This window comes from Salvelinus sp. IW2-2015, linkage group LG11 (assembly GCF_002910315.2).
Source record: "Salvelinus sp. IW2-2015 linkage group LG11, ASM291031v2, whole genome shotgun sequence".
NCBI classification, from domain to species: Eukaryota; Metazoa; Chordata; class Actinopteri; order Salmoniformes; family Salmonidae; genus Salvelinus; species Salvelinus sp. IW2-2015.
In genome coordinates, this window is record NC_036851.1 from 26,464,400 (window position 1) to 26,482,197 (window position 17,798).

General features: G+C 41.2%; 1 protein-coding gene and 1 long non-coding RNA gene across 4 annotated transcripts; one reads left to right on the plus strand and one right to left on the minus strand.

Moving 5' to 3' along the window:
• Positions 1 to 1,673: 1,673 nt before the first annotated feature.
• On the minus strand, positions 1,674 to 16,276 carry LOC111970063 (cyclin-dependent kinase inhibitor 1). Of its 3 annotated transcripts, XM_070445609.1 has the most exons (4): positions 6,152 to 6,294; positions 4,543 to 4,973; positions 4,486 to 4,511; positions 1,674 to 4,335 (listed from the first exon to the last, which is right to left on the minus strand). In XM_070445609.1, exons 1-4 carry the CDS (start codon positions 6,152 to 6,154, stop codon positions 4,280 to 4,282), a joined length of 516 nt encoding a protein of 171 aa, XP_070301710.1. In that variant the 5' UTR covers positions 6,155 to 6,294; the 3' UTR covers positions 1,674 to 4,279. The 3 variants fall into 3 exon arrangements, with proteins under 3 accessions (XP_070301710.1, XP_070301709.1, XP_023852326.1); XM_070445608.1 differs by lacking the exon at positions 6,152 to 6,294 and adding an exon at positions 15,766 to 16,276 and having other exon boundaries at positions 4,486 to 4,973; XM_023996558.2 differs by lacking the exon at positions 6,152 to 6,294 and adding an exon at positions 12,988 to 13,278 and having other exon boundaries at positions 4,486 to 4,973.
• Positions 6,761 to 10,472, plus strand: LOC139028375 (uncharacterized). Its single transcript, XR_011480573.1, has 2 exons — positions 6,761 to 7,221; positions 7,589 to 10,472. It is a non-coding gene; the product is annotated as an uncharacterized lncRNA (long non-coding RNA).
• Positions 16,277 to 17,798: the final 1,522 nt, after the last annotated feature.

The window sequence follows — 17,798 nt, forward strand, 5'->3', positions numbered from 1 at the left end:
TAGAATTGTTGATGATTGATTTCGCCCAATCTAGATACACCTGGGTTCCGTAGAAGTTTTAGTCTACATCACCATTCCTAGTTCCAAGTTAATCATTAATCAGAAGTGAGGCACAGAGCAGAGGCATAAGAGCACCTCACACAACAAGAAAATACATTTTGAGACACAACATTAGAACCATGAGCAACACAAAGCAGGAGGTCATTGCTCTTGCAGCTCCTGCAAATACAACGGATGAAAAGAACAGCTGCCCCCAAAACATCTGGACTGAACTCCTGGCTGTCAGAGACATGGTAGTGGAGCAACGCTTGGAGCTGAGAAACACAGATGCCAAGTTGAGAGCCACCAAGGGTGTGGTGGAGAAACTCACCATAGTTAATGAAGGTACAGTAAGAGATCAAATCAACTACTGTCTTTGGTTGGTTTTATTTAATAAATATCCTTCAACATTATTTCTGTCATTATAGCCATGGAGGCCAGGCTGAAAGTCAGTGAGGGCTTGGTAGTGGGGCTGAAGAAAGAAATGTCAGGTACTGTAATGCACAAAGCAACATTTTGATAATCATTCCCTTTTTTTTGATTTTACAGAAGTAACTTGCATGTATTGCTATTTGGTACTTTTTGGTAAGGGTCCCTGTGTCCACAACGAGGTCAGCGGTGGTGTTCTCTTCTGCACTGGGGAGCACCATAGGGCCTTATGACAATCACACCACTGTGGTCTTCAAAAGAGTCTACACCAACATCGGTGGGGCTTTTGATTCCTCTACTGGTACGTATGTATAGTATGTGTGTATATGTGTCTGGGTTCCCATATGTCAAATGATGCACGTGATAAGTTGTAACAGTGGGCATGCACTGTACATAGTAATCTAAAGTATAAAGTGTTATGTTATACAACGGGTGGGTCTAATCCTGGATGCTGATTGGTTAAAACCGCATTCCCGCCATTGTCTATTACACAAGTTACCACCTGGTAAATCTATGACATTGAAATGCCTGTTTACTCTGTTCCATCTGACTGCACAATCCACTGTCTCATCAACTATATCACTAATATCTTAATGCTTATATTTAGGTGTGTTCACTGCAAAGGTTAAAGGAGTCTACCACTTTGCGATTACTGGATTTGGCCATGGAACACATCCTATGATTTTAAGCATGTACAAGAACTCCCAGAAGGTCATCTCTGCGTTCCACAACTCATCTAATGATTATTACATCAACATTTCCAACTCAAGTCTCCCTGCAGCTAGAGGTTGGGGAGAATATGTATGTTCAACTCAGGAGTGGAGCAGTTGCCTTTGATGATCACGATGTTGTCACTACTTTCAGTGATCATCTTCTGTTTCCAATGTGAAAAGGAGTGACCGAGATGAGGCCTCTGACAACCACAATGGGCTCTGTCAACCATTAATAGCAGTAACAAAATTACAAATCCTATTTTTATTCTAGCCGTCTACATGATGATAGTATTTGTAATCATTATGCTATCAATACAAAAATACTAGGGATTTAGTTTTTAATCTTCTTTGTTTATGCAAATAATTTATATTTGATGAGCTAACTTTCAGTTTTCAGAATATGATGAACATGATTTAAAAAAGAGTTCATGATGTGGTAATGGTGCATAATGTGTAGCGGTACTTATAAATGTAATCAAACGTACGCTTGGCCTCGTCTTCATGCTTTATACACTGAACAAAAATATAAACTCAACAATTTCAAAGATTTTCCTGAGTTACAGTTCATATAAGGAAATCAGTCATTTGAAATAAATTCATTAGGCCCCAATCCATGACTGGGAATGCAGATATGGATCTGTTGGTCACAGATACTTTAAAAAAAGATTACACTTCTCCGTTGTGCCAGTGGTCATCGAAGGTGAGCATTTTCCCACTGAAGTCGGTTACGATGCCGAACTGCAGTCAGGTCAAGACCCTGGTGATGACGATGAGCATGCAGATAAGCTTCCCTGAGACGGTTTCTGACAGTTGTATAGAACTTCTTCGGTTCTGCAAACCCACAGTTTCATCAGCTGTCTGGGTGGCTGGTCTCAGACGATCCCAAAAATGAAGAAGCCGGATGTGGAGGTCCTGAGCTAGCGTGGTTACACGTGGTCTGCAGTTGTGAGGCCGGTTGGACATACTGCCAAACAACGTTGGAGGTGGATTATGGTAGAGAAATCAATATTAAATGATCTGGCAACAGCTCTGGTGGACTTTCCTGCAGTCAGCATGACAATTGCATGCTCCCTCAAAACTTGAGACATCTGTGGCATTGTGTTGTGTGACAAAACTGCACATTTTATAGAGTCCTTTTATTGTCCCCAGCACAAGGTTCACCTGTGTAATGATCATGCTGTTTAATCAGCTTCTTGATATGCCACACCTGTCAGGTGGATGGATTATCTTGGCAAAGGAGAAATGCTCACTAGCAGGAATCTAAACACATTCGTGCACAACATTTGAGAGAAATACAGAGGTCTTTTATTTCAGCTCATGAATCATGGGACCAGCACTTCTACATGTTGCATTGATATTTTTGTTCAGTATAAATATGGCTCCACAGAACTCCGATCTGTATTACATAAATATTTTGTTCCTCTGGAATTGAGAATCGATGCCTGACTGAGGTGGAGAGAAATGTTTTTATAAATATTGGTTACTTATCTTCAGGTCAAAAGATTTTCATGACACCCAAAGGTGAAACAATAAATGTACTTCAGGATAATATATACATACTGTATTTATTTCAATTTTTTCCTAATAACCAATTACACATATCTACCTTATTTCATAATAAATAATATTTTTGTTGTAGCTTTGAACATAAACCCTATGTAGGACTTGTGCACCAACATCTATAAACACAAGTGCATTTTTTGGTGTAATCCATGTTATTAGCAGAATATCAGGGTCTGTGAAGCTATTAGTTTAGTTTGGAAGAATTTTCATGACAGAGATGTTGTCTAACCCCCATTCAAATTACCAATAGCAGAAGGATCAGCCATAATAACAAAAAATAACCGTGGTCCGTGATGGACCTTAGTTTGAGGCAGATGAAAACACTTCATGTGTATTTTACTGCACTTCCACTTGGCTGTAGCTTACTCTAAAATAGCTGTGTGTTTTTGAGGACACAATTTCCCTGTTTAGATTAAAATACCATACATGCACTTGACTAATTTGAGTCCCTTGATGCACCTGCTGTGGGCTACATAAAAAATATTGAGCAATACTGAAAGAAAACGTACATTTCTGATACTATTCTAAAGTTAACTTTCATGTCTGGCCTTGTGTTCAGAAAATCATGAAAGAGCATTGGGGAGGTACCCATCAACAAATTCCCAGGAGTATTATAGCAAAGTGCCCTAGTTAGAAGGTGAGGGACATTGGTGACATTTCCTATATAGGAATTTGCATTATAAGCATAACAGTCTTATTCATTACAGTACTCTTCCACTAGTTTCCTATGAGTACATGTTGAGATTTCACAAATGTACACAATATGTACAAACATACATACTTTAGGCAGGAAGTGCTTGCAAAAGACAGACAATAACATGATTCTGGCGCTCTTCACAAGAAATACAGCATAATGAAAAAACATTAAATAAAATCACATCAATCAATACATTTGGACATATGAACCAGAAAGACTTTGTAAAATACTATTATGTTGTTGTGGTCATTTTTCAATGAGACAGTATATTGTAGTAGATTCAACCTCTACCATAAACAGTATGGTTTCATCATTTCAAGATGTCATCAAGACAAGAGGGTTTAAGGGTAGACCCAGAGGCAGGGCTTTGATTGGTCCATTTTAGTGCTGTGGAATGTCAGACAGGAACTTACCTGTCCAGACAGTGAGCTCTTATAGCAAAAGTCCCCTTTACACCAAAAGGTCATAGGGTTTTAGAGGATGTCCTTACATGACTCACAAATGAACATGGATGCATCATTTGAACCATTTGAATGTTCCTTCATTACCACAGGAAGAACACAAGCCCCCTTACATTGAAATAATTAGTACATCGGTTAACCATACATGGATATACATTTTTTTTTTTACAGTATGCATTGGTAATGGATGCAATAAAAGATGTTGTTTAATTTCCCCCTGCATTTGTTTAGAGTATTGGTTATGTATTCCTCCAGGTAAGTATGCACTCTATGTGTCCAGTGTCTGTGCAGTGTGTGGGTTCCTGCGAGAAGTAGTGTTTGCTGTGGTTCTGTCCCGACTGTTGGCTCTCTGGCTGCTGTGACTGTGTGCCCTGAAATCACTGGCCTGACTTACACTGCGTACCCACCACTCTCTTCTTGGCTTGGTAGAAATCTGCAGAGACAGAAACCAAGAGGACTTGTCAGCATTGGACTTCTTATTCAAAACTTAATTTTAAAGTAAACCAGCAGTTCAACCCTACATCCTTATAACCCTTCCCCAATAACCAACCCCTACATCCACACACGACACCAACACTCCTACCTGTGAGGTTGGTCTGTTTAGTCTTCGGTCTGTTTCGTCTTCAGTCTGTTTTCATTGAGGTTCGTGTTCTCCTTCTTGTCTGGTGTTTTCTCCAGGTTCTGGTGGTTGGCTCCGCACTTCTCAGGTGTGCAAGGGATATTCTCCTTGCCACGGTGCAATGGCCCTGCCCTGACCCCCCCTGTGATGGCCGTCAGGCCTCCCTCCCTCTGTGCCTCTCCCTGACCCAAAAGGCAGGGTTGGTAGAGGAGAGGCAGCTTGGTGCCTAGAACCCCCTCCCACTGGAAGTCTCCCCCAGCCAGAGGCTTCTCTGACAGGAAATCAAAGCCCCAGCGGTGGCAGGCGTCCTCCAGGTCTCTGCGCAAGGCATTCTGGTACTCCTGCTGCAACTGCTCATGGTCCACTGGGCCAAACAGGTTCCGTCTGGCAGGACCTTTCCCCAGGGAGCTCAGAATCCGCTTACGACTGGCCATGGTTGTTCTGGTTCTACACTGCAGGGGACAAAGGGAAAGGACAGCATGGTTAGTTAAGTAGACGGATATCTACTTACAGAGCACAGCAAGAGCAAACAGTAACGTCATCAATGAGATCATGTAAAAAGACCTCATGTCAAATGTAGACACCTGATCTACACCACATGGCCAAAAGCTTGTCGAACATCTCATTCCAAAATCATGGGCATTAATATAGAGTTGGTCCCCCCTTTGCTGCTATAACAGCCTCCACTCTTCTGGGAAGGCTTTCCACTAGATGTTGGAGCACTGCTGCAAGGACTTGCTTCCTTTCAGCCACAAGAGCATTAGTGAGGTCGGGCACTGATGTTGGGCGATTAGGCCTGGCTCGCAGTCGGTGTTCCAATTCATCCCAAAGATGTTCGATGGGGTCGGGGCTCTGTGCTTCAGCACTCGGCGGTCCCGTTCTGTGAGCTTGTATGGCCTACCACTTTGCGGCTGAGCCTTGTTGCTCCCACCTTTCCGTTTCCACTTCACAATAACAGGGCAGAAATTTTACGAACTGACTTGTTGGAAAGGTGGCATCCTATGACGATGCCACGTTGAAAGTCAGAGCCCCTTCAGTAAGGCCATTCCACTGCCAATGTTTGTCTATGGAGATTGCATGCCTGTGTGCTCGATTTTATACACCTGTCAGAAACGGGTGTGGCTAAAATAGCCAAATCCACTAATTTGAAGGGGTGTCCATATACTTTTGTAAATATAGTGTACATTGTCGGAGTTGACAGTTTGTTGAATTATCCTGAGTATGTGACACAAGTCCCTTTCTTGTGTCTTCTACTCTACAGAATAGCAAATCTAAAAGTGCTGAAGTTTGATTTTTTAAATTTATGTTTCACTGCAATCAGATGCCTCTGAACTTGTGAACAAAGGTAAATATGATAGATTATTGCTAAGTAAGACCAAGACTGTTTCTCTCAGATTTAAACATCAACAACTAAGGTAGTAACCCAATTAAATTATCTTAAAATCGGCCTATCCTATCACCAACCATCAAACTGAAACAAATATTAATAAATGGCATCAATAAATCAGATATTCCAATATAATTCAATAACAACCAAATATCACACCATAATCACTGAAACACTACTCGCTAATGCAACAAGATGTAAGAAGTTGTATAGCTAGCCTAACCCAACCAATAAAGAACTTACCATTTATGCACAAGTAAATCTCTCTCAAAATCCCAACTGTACTTCACTTCATCAGTGTAAAGGAGGAACTGGACTGTGTGTTCAGGATGCTGCAGTTGTATTTAAGTGCTTGCCATCCGACTATGATTCATAAAGCCCTCCTACTGTCCTGATCTAGTACAGTGCATGCCTGGGCAAACCTCTACAACGACATGTAAAGACAAGTCCTGGACGTCAACTCGTGGCTGTAGTACTACAAATAACCACTAGGTGCCAGTGTTAACCCATAACTTGCGTTTTTTTACAAACAAAATACAGAGATCCACAAGCACTTTTTGAATGTGCAAATGCACATTCCACAGTTGTAAATGTTTCTGAACATTTGCTCACACATCGTTCTATATTTGTTAAAATGTTCGTTTTATTTGTGAGCTATGTTGAATACATATACAGATCAAGGTTTAATTAGTGAAATATTTTTACACATTTACAGATTCTGGTTTTATTTACTAAATATATTCATAGATCATAGTTTCATTTGTGAATCATGTTGAATATACGCACAGATCATGGTAGACATTTACAGATTAAAGAAAATAAATCTCACTCCAAACTATCTTCGTGAAAACGTGTCTGATGTCAGGGAACAATTCAAACAGAGTTAACTACAGTAAATTAATAGAGGCTGAAATAGGGTAAATCTATGTCACGTGTCAAACTCATTCCACAGAGGGCCGAGTGTCTTCGGGTTTTCACTCCTGTCCTGTACTTGACTGATGAATTAAGGTCACTAATTAGTAAGGAACTCCCCTCCCCTTGTCGTCTAGGTCGAAAGATCATCGTTTGAGAAGAAACTGAGGTTTTGTTTGAAACTGCTAGTGAGTTGGGTGAAGCTAATAGTACAGAAAGTGAGAATGGTGGGTTACAGTGGCGAAGATAAAGGGCAACGAGAAGTAAATCAGTATTGGAAAATAGGAAACCACGAGACAAGTATTTAATTGGATTGAGGGTTTTGGATCAATGCTACTTGGGAAATCCAAAATCTGGAATGTGTTGGAGGAAAGTGTGGAGTCGGTGAGTCACAAGAAGTGGTCTTATTTAGATTTGTTGTTTCTGCGGAGGAGAAGAAGCGTGTTTTAAGACTCAAAAAGATATTGTTGCGGAATGTTTCCTGTGTGGATTTTCGTAGCAGGGTGCAATCTAGGGGGTTATTTCTGGGGTGGCTCAATAAATAAAGGCAGAGGATATAACTGAAGACATCGATGGAGTGGTTGGTGCAAATCGACTGACGTGTGGAGAAAATAAATTACATTCATCCATGCTACTGTTCTTTGATGAAGAGTCTCTCCCTTCTCATACAAAGTTAGGATTCATGAGACACCCTGTAAGAGCGTTTGTGTACAAGCCCCTTCAGTGTTATAAATGTAAAATATTTGGTCATGTGTCAAGTGTGTGCAGAAGGGAAGAGTATCGTACGTCAGATGAAGGGAAATGCTGCAACTGTGGAGGTGAACATGCACCTGAATTTCTGGAGTGACCTGTTAAGGAGAATGAGGTGGCAAGGGTAAGGAGTGTCCAGCGTGTCTCCTATCTGGAGGCGGTGAGAAAATTGGAAGGAACGAGTAGCGGGGAAGAAACAAAGGCAGTAACGCCACCAAGACCAGTGAAGGTTTCTCATCAACCGAGGGATAGTGAACTGCTGCATGTTAAAAAGGTGGACTTTGTATTATTTATTGCAATGGTCATAAACTGTACAGCACAAGCGGAGAAGAAATCGAATCAAATTGGTATTGTGAATGCTGCTGAAAGTTTTGGGTCTGTGATTTCACAGCCGAGGCCGTGCAAGAAATCCTGATGGTGAATGTACCGCCATCACAGGCCCCTGAGCCTGTGTAGGGATGTATTTTAGAGTGGACTGGGATTGAAGAAGTGGGATGGGCTTTCTTAGTTAACATGTTTTATTTTAATATGATGTAGTTTTCCCCCCTTTTCTGCAATGTTTTTTTAGTTTCTTATTCAATATCCCGTCCAGCTGGTGGTGGTAATGCAACGTTCTCGCTCTGTTGCCAACCGCCGTTAACCCCATCGAAGATGAAGAGAAGATGGTTGTCGGATTTAATTGAACGGACAAACCAAAAACTCAGAGACATCACTACGGGAACCTGGATGCAGCAAGGACACGTGCAGAGAGAAGTTGCACCGCATTCCTATGAGATCCAAACGGAGCATGGATCACAACTTAGAGGAAACCGCCGTTTACTCAAGGGACTGAGGATTATCAGGAGGACACTACTTAAGTGTCAAATGCCTTCAGCATTGGACTAAACAGTCAGAACACCCTGACTGACAATGAATGCTATTCAACTGCTTCAATAAGTGCTTCAGCAGAACAACCAAAAAGGACTGTCAAAGCCTCTGAAAGGCTAATTGAGAATTGCAACAAAACAAAAAACCTGGACTGAATGTTTGTTTATGTGGAAACAAAGAGCCATAATAGAGTATTGTTGAACAGAGACTGTATTTAGTTGGGAAAAACAAATTCACTCAATATGTTTGCCTCCTTAAGTGATGAGTTAGTCAAGCAGACCACCATAGTCCCTGGGCCCAAGAACACCAAGGTAACCTACCTAAATGACTACCAATCCGTAGCACTCACATCTGTAGCTTTGAAAGGCTGGTCATGTGTGACGTGGAGAGGTTGGACACAGGTGCAGAGAAGAGACCAGATGAGGAATCAGTGGATAAGGATATACATAAATACTTTACTGAGAAACAGTAGAGGCAGGATCACAGTACACTAGAAAAATAACAAATACTAAGCCTCAAACTCACTCAGGAAAATGCACACGGTAAACAATTCAAGCTTCTGCAAAGGACCACAGAAAACTTACCTTTTTCAACAGGGACACAATCATGAACTAATAAGACACCTGAGTCCAATAAAAGTCTCTAGGGTGGTTTCTGCCTCCCTCTGGTGCCAGGAGGAAACATGACATCATGGCTCATATCAACACCATCATCCCAGAAACCCTAGACCCACTCCTAGACCCATTCCAACCTACGTGAGAATGCTGTTCATTGACTACAGCTCAACACCATAGTGCCCTCATTGTTCCTCACTAAGCTAAGGACCCTGGGACTAAACACATCACTCTGCAACTGGATCCTGGACTTCCTGATGGGCCGCCCCCAGGTGGTGAGGGTAGGTAGCAACACATCTGCCACGCTGATCCTCAACATTGGAGCCCCTCAGGGGTGCGTGCTCAATCCCCTCCTGTACTCCCTGTTCACCCACAACTGTGTGACCAGGTACGACTCCAACACCATCATTACGTTTGCAGACGACACAACAGTGGTAGGCCTGATCACCGACAACAACGAGACAGCCTGTAGGGAGGAGGTCAGTGACCTGGCCGGGTGGTGCTAGAATAACAACCTATCCCTCAACGTAACCAAGACTAAGGAGATGATTGTGAACTACAGGAAAAGGAGGACCGAGCACGCCCCCATTCTCATCGACGGGGCTGTAGTGGAGCAGGTTGAGAGCTTCAAGTTCCTTGGTGTCCACATCACCAACAACCCAAACACACCAAGACAGTCATAAATAGAGCATGACAAAGCCTATTCCCCTTCAGGAAACTAAAAAGATTTGACATGGGTCCTGAGATCCTCAAAAGGTTCTACAGCTGCAACATCGAGAGCATCCAGACTGGTTGCATCACTGCCTGGTACGGCAAGTGCTCGGCCTCCGACCGCAAGGCACTACAGAGGGTAGTGCGTACGGCCCAGTACATCACTGGGGCTAAGCTGCCTGCCATCCAGGACCTCTACACAATGCGGTATCAGAGAAGGGCCCTAAAAATTGTCAAAGACCCCATCCACCCCAGTCATAGACTGTTCTCTCTACTACCGCATGGCAAGTGGTACCGGAGCGCCAAGTCTAGGACCAAAAGGCTTCTCAACAGCTTTTACCCTCAAATGGCTACCCAGACTACTTGCATTGTGTGTTCCCCCCCAACCCCTCTTTTACGCTGCTGCTACTCTCTGTTTATCATATATGCATAGTCACTTTAACCAAACCTACATGTACATACTACCTCAATTAGCCCGACTAACCGGTGCCTGTATATAGCCTCGCTACTGTATATAGCTTTGCTACTGTTATTATTCACTGTCTTTTTACTGTTTTTTATTTCCTTACTTTATCTGTTGTTCACCTAATACCTATTTTTTTACTTAAAAATTGCACTGTTGGTTAGGGCCTGTAAGTAAGCATTTCACTGTAAGGTCTACACCTGTTGTATTCGGCGCACGTGACAAATAAACTTTGATTTGATAATGATTCAACCTTTCCTTTGTTCAGTTGTATGAAATAGAAGAAAAAGAAACGCACACCTATTTAGGCGAGGTGCTGTCTAGTGGAGTAGAACACTTGAAAATAAAGGAGAGCCGCACACTCTAGGAGCTCAGATGCAAAGATTTAATTACCAACGTTTCGACAGCCAAGCTGTCTTCGTCAGGGTATAATCACAAACACTGAGGGATGACTCATTTTATATAGTGTCAAAAGACACACAGGTGTCTGTAATCATGGCCAAGAGTGGCCTAATATCATTGGTTAATTCTCAAATATTCAAATGGCATACAAAGAGCAGCATACAGTTGTATGAAATAACACATTTCCATAAGCCTATAGCCTGACAAGGCTTTTCTGAGTTACCGTTATTTGAATTTACATAAAAAGTAGCATGCATAGATATTTGAAGATTTTACATACATTGAAACTGCAATCCAAACATCAGGAAAAGTTCCCTTTCTCGGTTTCAGGTTACTCTTTGAAAATTATGGTTTACTTTCAAACTTTTGCTTTGAATATCAGTTTTCTAAAAACTATGTTTTACTAAATGCCTGAGGCACAACTAAAGCAACTCAAGTTCTCACTGATGTCTTATCTTTGCTTGATACTTTCTCAAAGTGTACTGTTGTGGCAGTTAAGCAGAAGCAGACTTTCATAAACTTTGGGGCGGCGTGATTAATTTTCTCTGGTGCAAAGGCTGAGTTAAGCATGTGTATTTCGTCCAGTAAACAACCATTTACACAAATTCAAACTCCAAGTTTTTCCGGTATGAGTAAATTCCAGTCCAGACCAATCTCTTCACTTGGCTTAGACTTCTTGTAGGTTGGACTGATTATTCGAGTGACATTCCAGAGAGTAGACTTCTCCCACCCACAGTTCACACAGTTGTGCCCTTTCTATTTTGGGCTACATGCCTACATTGTAATATGTCTCTGGGTTATGCTATTTCTTTTACTGACATATGGTATTTAGGCCTATGTACAATACTGTAATAGTTGTTTGTATTAGTGACTTCCCTGGACCTCGAATAAAAGTCTGTGTAGGCCTATATATGTCATGAAGTGAGTTGCAGAGGCACTTGAGTCTCTCTGGTGTAAAAACAAAAGAATTACAGAATACCAAACAAAAGAATACCAGAAGCACATGTTCAGGGCTGCAGGGCAAAGGCCTATGTCTACTGTAGTGTATTTAAAGGGATAATCCTTAGTTGAAACAATAACAAAGCGGGCACCCTGCTTCTGTTTTGGTAAAAAGCTGAGGGATGGGCCTGGAGATTTTTTTTAAATATATTTTTTAATGACCTTTACTTGATGCTTTTATCCAAAGCGACTTACAGCCAATGCGTGTATACAATGCAACCACTCTAAAATGTATAGACTGTGCTATGCAACGACAAACTGACCATCCAAGATATCACATTTAGTTTTAAGAATGTTTTGAGGCTATACAGTGTTTTTGGGGTTCTGATGGGGTTTGACAGTTGAACTAAGCTTATGAGGCATTTATACATTATATTCTTAAAGAATCAATGGGTATATATCATTCATTTATTTGTCAAAAAATGGATGTAGCAACTACAGATTGACCCTTTTAAGGACCCACAGCTCCACATGTCGTGGATCAATCTTGTGCCGAAATTTGAGCTAGCTCCGACTGATCTACCTGTTCTCGAAGTCAGCCTTGCTTATGTCAGCCAAAACATCAGGCTGCCACACTATCTCCATTCTATTCCACAGATCGCCCCAGCCAACCTCATTCCTGCTGGCATCCTGCCCGGTTCCTTCCCACTGCAGCCGCAAATAAAAGACACCTGACAGTTGACCTACTCTCATGAAAGAGTGTTTAATGACCAGAAACTCAGCCTCATGGGACAGTAACCCAGTTGTTTAGCAATGCAGGAGGTTAACAGGGGCTCTTGGTTCCTTTGCAAGTTATGACATTTTAAACGAGAAGGTACACTCCCCTCCAGATAAATTTGGAAAGTGAATCTGCAATCTAAATTTGCCTCTATACTCCACCATTTTGAATTTGAGATCAAATGTTTTATATGAGGTGACAGTACAGTGTCACCTTTTATTTGAGGGTATTAGTCAGGTCCCAAATTATTGGCACCACTGACAAACATAAGCAAAAAAGACTGTATAAAATAAATAATGCACATACTGAACTAAATTGTATGCTCACAAAAATGGGAAAATTATATTATTTTATACTAATACAATTGCTCAGAGATAGAGATTTAGTCAAACAAGTAATTTTAAAAAACATCTAAAAAAGATAGGGATCAAAATGATTAATACTCCAGCAGCCTCCCCTTGCAGGGATAATGACACTGAGCCTTCCTCTAAAATGTTTTATGAGATTAGAGAACACATTGGGAGGAATCTTAGACCATTCCTCCATACAGAATCTTCCCAGGTCCTTGGTATCCTGCCTCTGCACTTATGGATTGGCCTCTTCAATTCAAACAACAGATTTTCAATGAGGACAATTCCCTTACCAGGCCGTGATGCAACTGGTCAGGACGCTCTCGATGGTGCAGTAGTTGTATTTGGAGAGGACCGGGGTGACATGCTGAATTTCTTCAGCCACCTTAGAAAGTAGAGACGCTGTTGCACCCTCTTGACAAGAGTGGTGGTGTTGTTGGTCCATGTCAGGAAGTCCAGGATCCAGTTGCAGAGGGTGGTGTCCAGACCCAGAGCTTTCACAGACACATTTACATTACATTTACATCATTTAGCAGACGCTCTTATCCAGAGCGACTTACAAATTGGAAAGTTCATACATATTCGCCCTGGTCCCCCCGTGGGGAAGGAACCCACAACCCTGGCGTTGCAAGCGCCATGCTCTACCAACTGAGCCACACGGGACCACCCAGAAAGACTGGAATATACTCCTGTTTTGTAATAATGGAGGGAATTCAACATGGAACTTTGACAGTCACCACCCTTTTAAAATGTACAGTGGGGCAAAAAAGTATTTAGTCAGCCACCAATTGTGCAAGTTCTCCCACTTAAAAAGATGAGAGAGGCCTGTAATTTTCCTCATATGTACACTTCAACTATGACAGACAAAATGAGAAAAAAAATCCAGAAAATCACATTGTAGGATTTTTAATGAATTTATTTGCAAATTATGGTGGAGAATAAGTATTTGGTCACCTACAAACAAGCAAGATTTCTGGCTCTCACAGACCTGTAACTTCTTCTTTAAGAGGCTCCTCTGTCCTCCACTCGTTACCTGTATTAATGGCACCTGTTTGAACTTGTTATCAGTATAAAAGACACCTGTCCACAACCTCAAACAGTCACACTCCAAACTCCACTATGGCCAAGACCAAAGAGCTGTCAAAGGAYACCAGAAACAAAATTGTAGACCTGCACCAGGCTGGGWAGACTGAATCTGCAATAGGTAAGCAGCTTGGTTTGAAGAAATCAACTGTGGGAGCAATTATTAGGAAATTGAAGACATACAAGACCACTGATAATCTCCCTCGATCTGGGGCTCCACGCAAGATCTCACCCCGTGGGGTCAAAATGATCACAAGAACGGTGAGCAAAAATCCCAGAACCACACGGGGGGACCGAGTGAATGACCTGCAGAGAGCTGGGACCAAAGTAACAAAGCCTACCATCAGCAAGGGCATTGAAGATGAAATGTGGCTGGGTCTTTCAGAATGACAATGATCCCAAACACACCGCCCGGGCAACGAAGGAGTGGCTTCATAAGAAGCATTTCAAAGTCCTGGAGTGGCCTAGCCAGTCTCCAGAGCTCAACCCCATAGAAAATCTTTGGAGGGAGTTGAAAGTCCGTGTTGCCCAGCAACAGCCCCAAAACATCACTGCTCTAGAGGAGATCTGCATGGAGGAATGGGCCAAAATACCAGCAACAGTGTGTGAAAACCTTGTGAAGACTTACAGAAAACGTTTGACCTCTGTCATTGCCAACAAAGGGTATATAACAAAATATTGAGAAACTTTTGTTATTGACCAAATACTTATTTTCCACCATAATTTGCAAATAAATTCATTCAAAATCCCACAATGTGATTTTCTGGATTTTTTCCCCCTCATTTTGTCTGTCATAGTTGAAGTGTACCTATGATGAAAATTACAGGCCTCTCTCATCTTTTTAAGTGGGAGAACTTGCACAATTGGTGGCTGACTAAATACTTTTTTGCCCCACTGTAAGTTATGTAAAGTTGTCTTGTGACATTACAATTAAAGTTGCATTTTTATAGTACTTTCATGAGGACCAGGGGCTCACTAGTGGCACAGCGGTCTAAGGCACTGCATCTCAGTGCAAGAGGCGTCACTACAGTCCCTGTTTCAAATCCAGGCTATATCACATCTGGCTGTGATTGGTAGTCCCATAGGGAGGTGCACAATTGGCCCAGCGTGGTCTGGGTTTGGCCGGGATAGGCCGTCATTGTAACTTGCCTAGTTAAATAAAAATTCACTTCAATCACTAATTTACGAATTGGTCAACCTCCCCTCTTATCCACCAGTTGTAGTCAATTATAGGATTTTGTTTACAATTTTAGAATTGTGATGTCCAGGTGTGACTTTTTAAAACCATTGTCATTGCTACATTTACACCTATGATATGCATACATTTTATAAATGTAACACATATCCAAAGTAGCTTACCCTATTATGAGATGAGGGCATTCAGATGGAGGCCATTCACATGATCATAGGAGATGAGTTTAAGTTTATGAATATGAAGCCGAAGACAAAGCTATTTTGACAGTAAAGTTTGTTTTGTGATATTATTGAAACTAAATTGTCATTCAGTCACAGAAGGGATATTAGGTGTGGATCATAGCACCTAATGTATAACTGACCTCTCCCCTTTTTGGAACCTAATGGCAGAACTAATTTACAGTAACAGTGCGTGGGTAAAATCCCTGGGGAAGCCAGAAAAAAATGTGAATATTACAATTTATGTGTTGTGATAATTGCATTGTTTGCTCTATAACCTGTTAGTTCATATACCTTGACACCGTGATATATACGCCTAAGGTCGAGACAATAAGATGTAGTGGCAGAATAAATTCCACTACACCTTTGTTTCATTACTAAACTGGAGAGCAACCTCTGTCCGGTGAAGTCCAAAAAGCATATTGCAAGTCGCAAAGAAAACAGGAGCTGCCTCCACATTTCCAGCACCATTTCAACATCAACTAAAAGATACCAAAAACAATCAACGTAAGGTAAATATGACGTGCAAGTATAAAAAAAAACATACAAGTATAAAAAAAAACATATTGACTCACCCTACTTGTGGAGACGCCAATGCCATCCTCCTTTCTTTCATGTTGACGAAACAGTCTATGGCTGTCATACAGTACAAGCTTTTATTTTAATCTGGCTAAAATGATTGCTTGCTAGCCTAACTTCCTTTTATAGTTAACATTATTCTTCTACATCTAGCTACATATTGAACTTACATCCTGAGTCCAATATATACATTTATGGTTGGATCAGAATCGCCGTTATAATCATTGGCCAGTACAGAGAATAAAGTAAACCACAAATCCAAATCCCTATCTCCTTACATGGCTAATTTAGGAAAGGGAAATTTTAGCTAGCTAGCTAGCCACCGGAGGGCAACAACACAATGAAATGCAACAATTCAAGTTGTTTCTGTCAATGACGTATTTCTCTTGATGTAATAGGAGTGAAGCCATATCCAAACAGGCTTTTTTTGGTGCTCCAGGACCATTCATAGTTCAGCTCACTCAGTTTAGCTCAACGCTCATTGAGGCCAATTGCTCGCTGGCTTTCCTTGCATTCAATGCTATGGGAGGCAACAATGTCATACTCTTTATGACCAGACAGCATCAGATAGATGGCCTACACATTCACATAGAGGGGCGCTGTTTTGCTTGCTTGGATGCTTTCTTCGGTGAGATACATTCAGCCTCTTGCGAATTGAAGGAAAATGATACTGAACAAAAATATAAACACAACATGCAACAATTACAAAGATTTTTTCTGTTACAGTTCATATAAGGAAATCAGTCAATTTAAATAAATTAGGCCTTAATCTATGGATTTCACATGGGCAGGGGGCGCAGCCATGGGTTGCTCTTGGAGGGGGCCCACCCACTTGGGAGCCAGGCCCAGCCAATCACAGTGCCAATCGTTTGTAGTCAATGGTTGTGCAAATTACTGAACAAAAATATAAACTTAACATGCAACAATTTATTGATTTTACTGAGTTACAGTTCATATGAAGAAATCAGTCAATTTCAATTAATTCATTAAGCCTTAATATATGGATTTCACATGACTGGGCAGGGTGCAGCCATGGGTGGGCCTAGACCCAACCACTTGGGAGCCAGGCCCAGCCAATCAATGAGTTTTCCCCCACAAAAGGGCTTCGATACAGACAGAAATACTCCTCAGCAGCATTTCCACTCTAAAATGACATTGGAGGCAGCTTATGGTAGAGGAATGAACATTCAATTATCTGGCAACAGCTCTGATGGACATTCCTGCAGTTAGCATGCCAATTGCACACTCCCTCAAAACTTCACATCTATGGCATTGTGACAAAACTGCACACTGTAGTGGCATTTTGTCCCCAGCACAAGATGCATCTGTGTAATGATCATGCCATTTAATCAGCTACATCTTGTGGTGAATCTGAAGAAAAAACAAAACAGTATCGAGTGTGCAAATTGGAAGAATAAAGAGAAAACATTTGTTCTGACCTATTAAAGTGTTTGCTCAAATCAAATCAATAAAATTTCCAACCTCTTGTTGGAAATCTGCTGTATGCTTCAATACCAAAGAAATATAATCATTGTTTGTCATCATGAAGCCCAGCATTTCTCTGTTGATTTGTGATGAAGCATAGTTGAATCTTTTCTAGTTTCATATCGATGATTCTACATCCAAAGCAAGAACATCTTTGAGGTCTGTAGACAGTTTAATATCTCCCCACAAAATGGTAACAGAAGACTTTTCTACAACCAGTTTTTAATTCAGAGAACATTACAAATAGTACAAAGGAAAAGAAAGTGGAATATTGTAGAGCCAAAATTGAGATAATTGTATTCAGTACTTTGCATCTCTTTTCTCAAATAGATTCCAATATCCTGAATACGGGTGCCATTATTCCCATTGACAAATATTTACCAACAGGAACTGGAAGAACAGCGAAAATCCTATAGATCAATTAGACAACAAGATACATATATTAATCAACATAGAATAGATGACAATAGCCTTTTACCACCTCCAGACAAATCTTGCTGACATGGAAACGTGATGTGAGCACTAGACTATTTAAAAAAGGGCC

What these genes read in the sequence shown, in the direction of transcription:
- LOC111970063 (XM_070445609.1), bottom strand. An exon ending in AAGAAGGAGAACACGAACCT is followed by an intron (nt 4,512 to 4,542) that starts CAATGAAAACAG and finishes ACGAAACAGACC; the next exon opens with GAAGACTAAACAGACCAACC. An exon ending in TAAACAGACCAACCTCACAG is followed by an intron (nt 4,336 to 4,485) that starts GTAGGAGTGTTG and finishes CTGTCTCTGCAG; the next exon opens with ATTTCTACCAAGCCAAGAAG.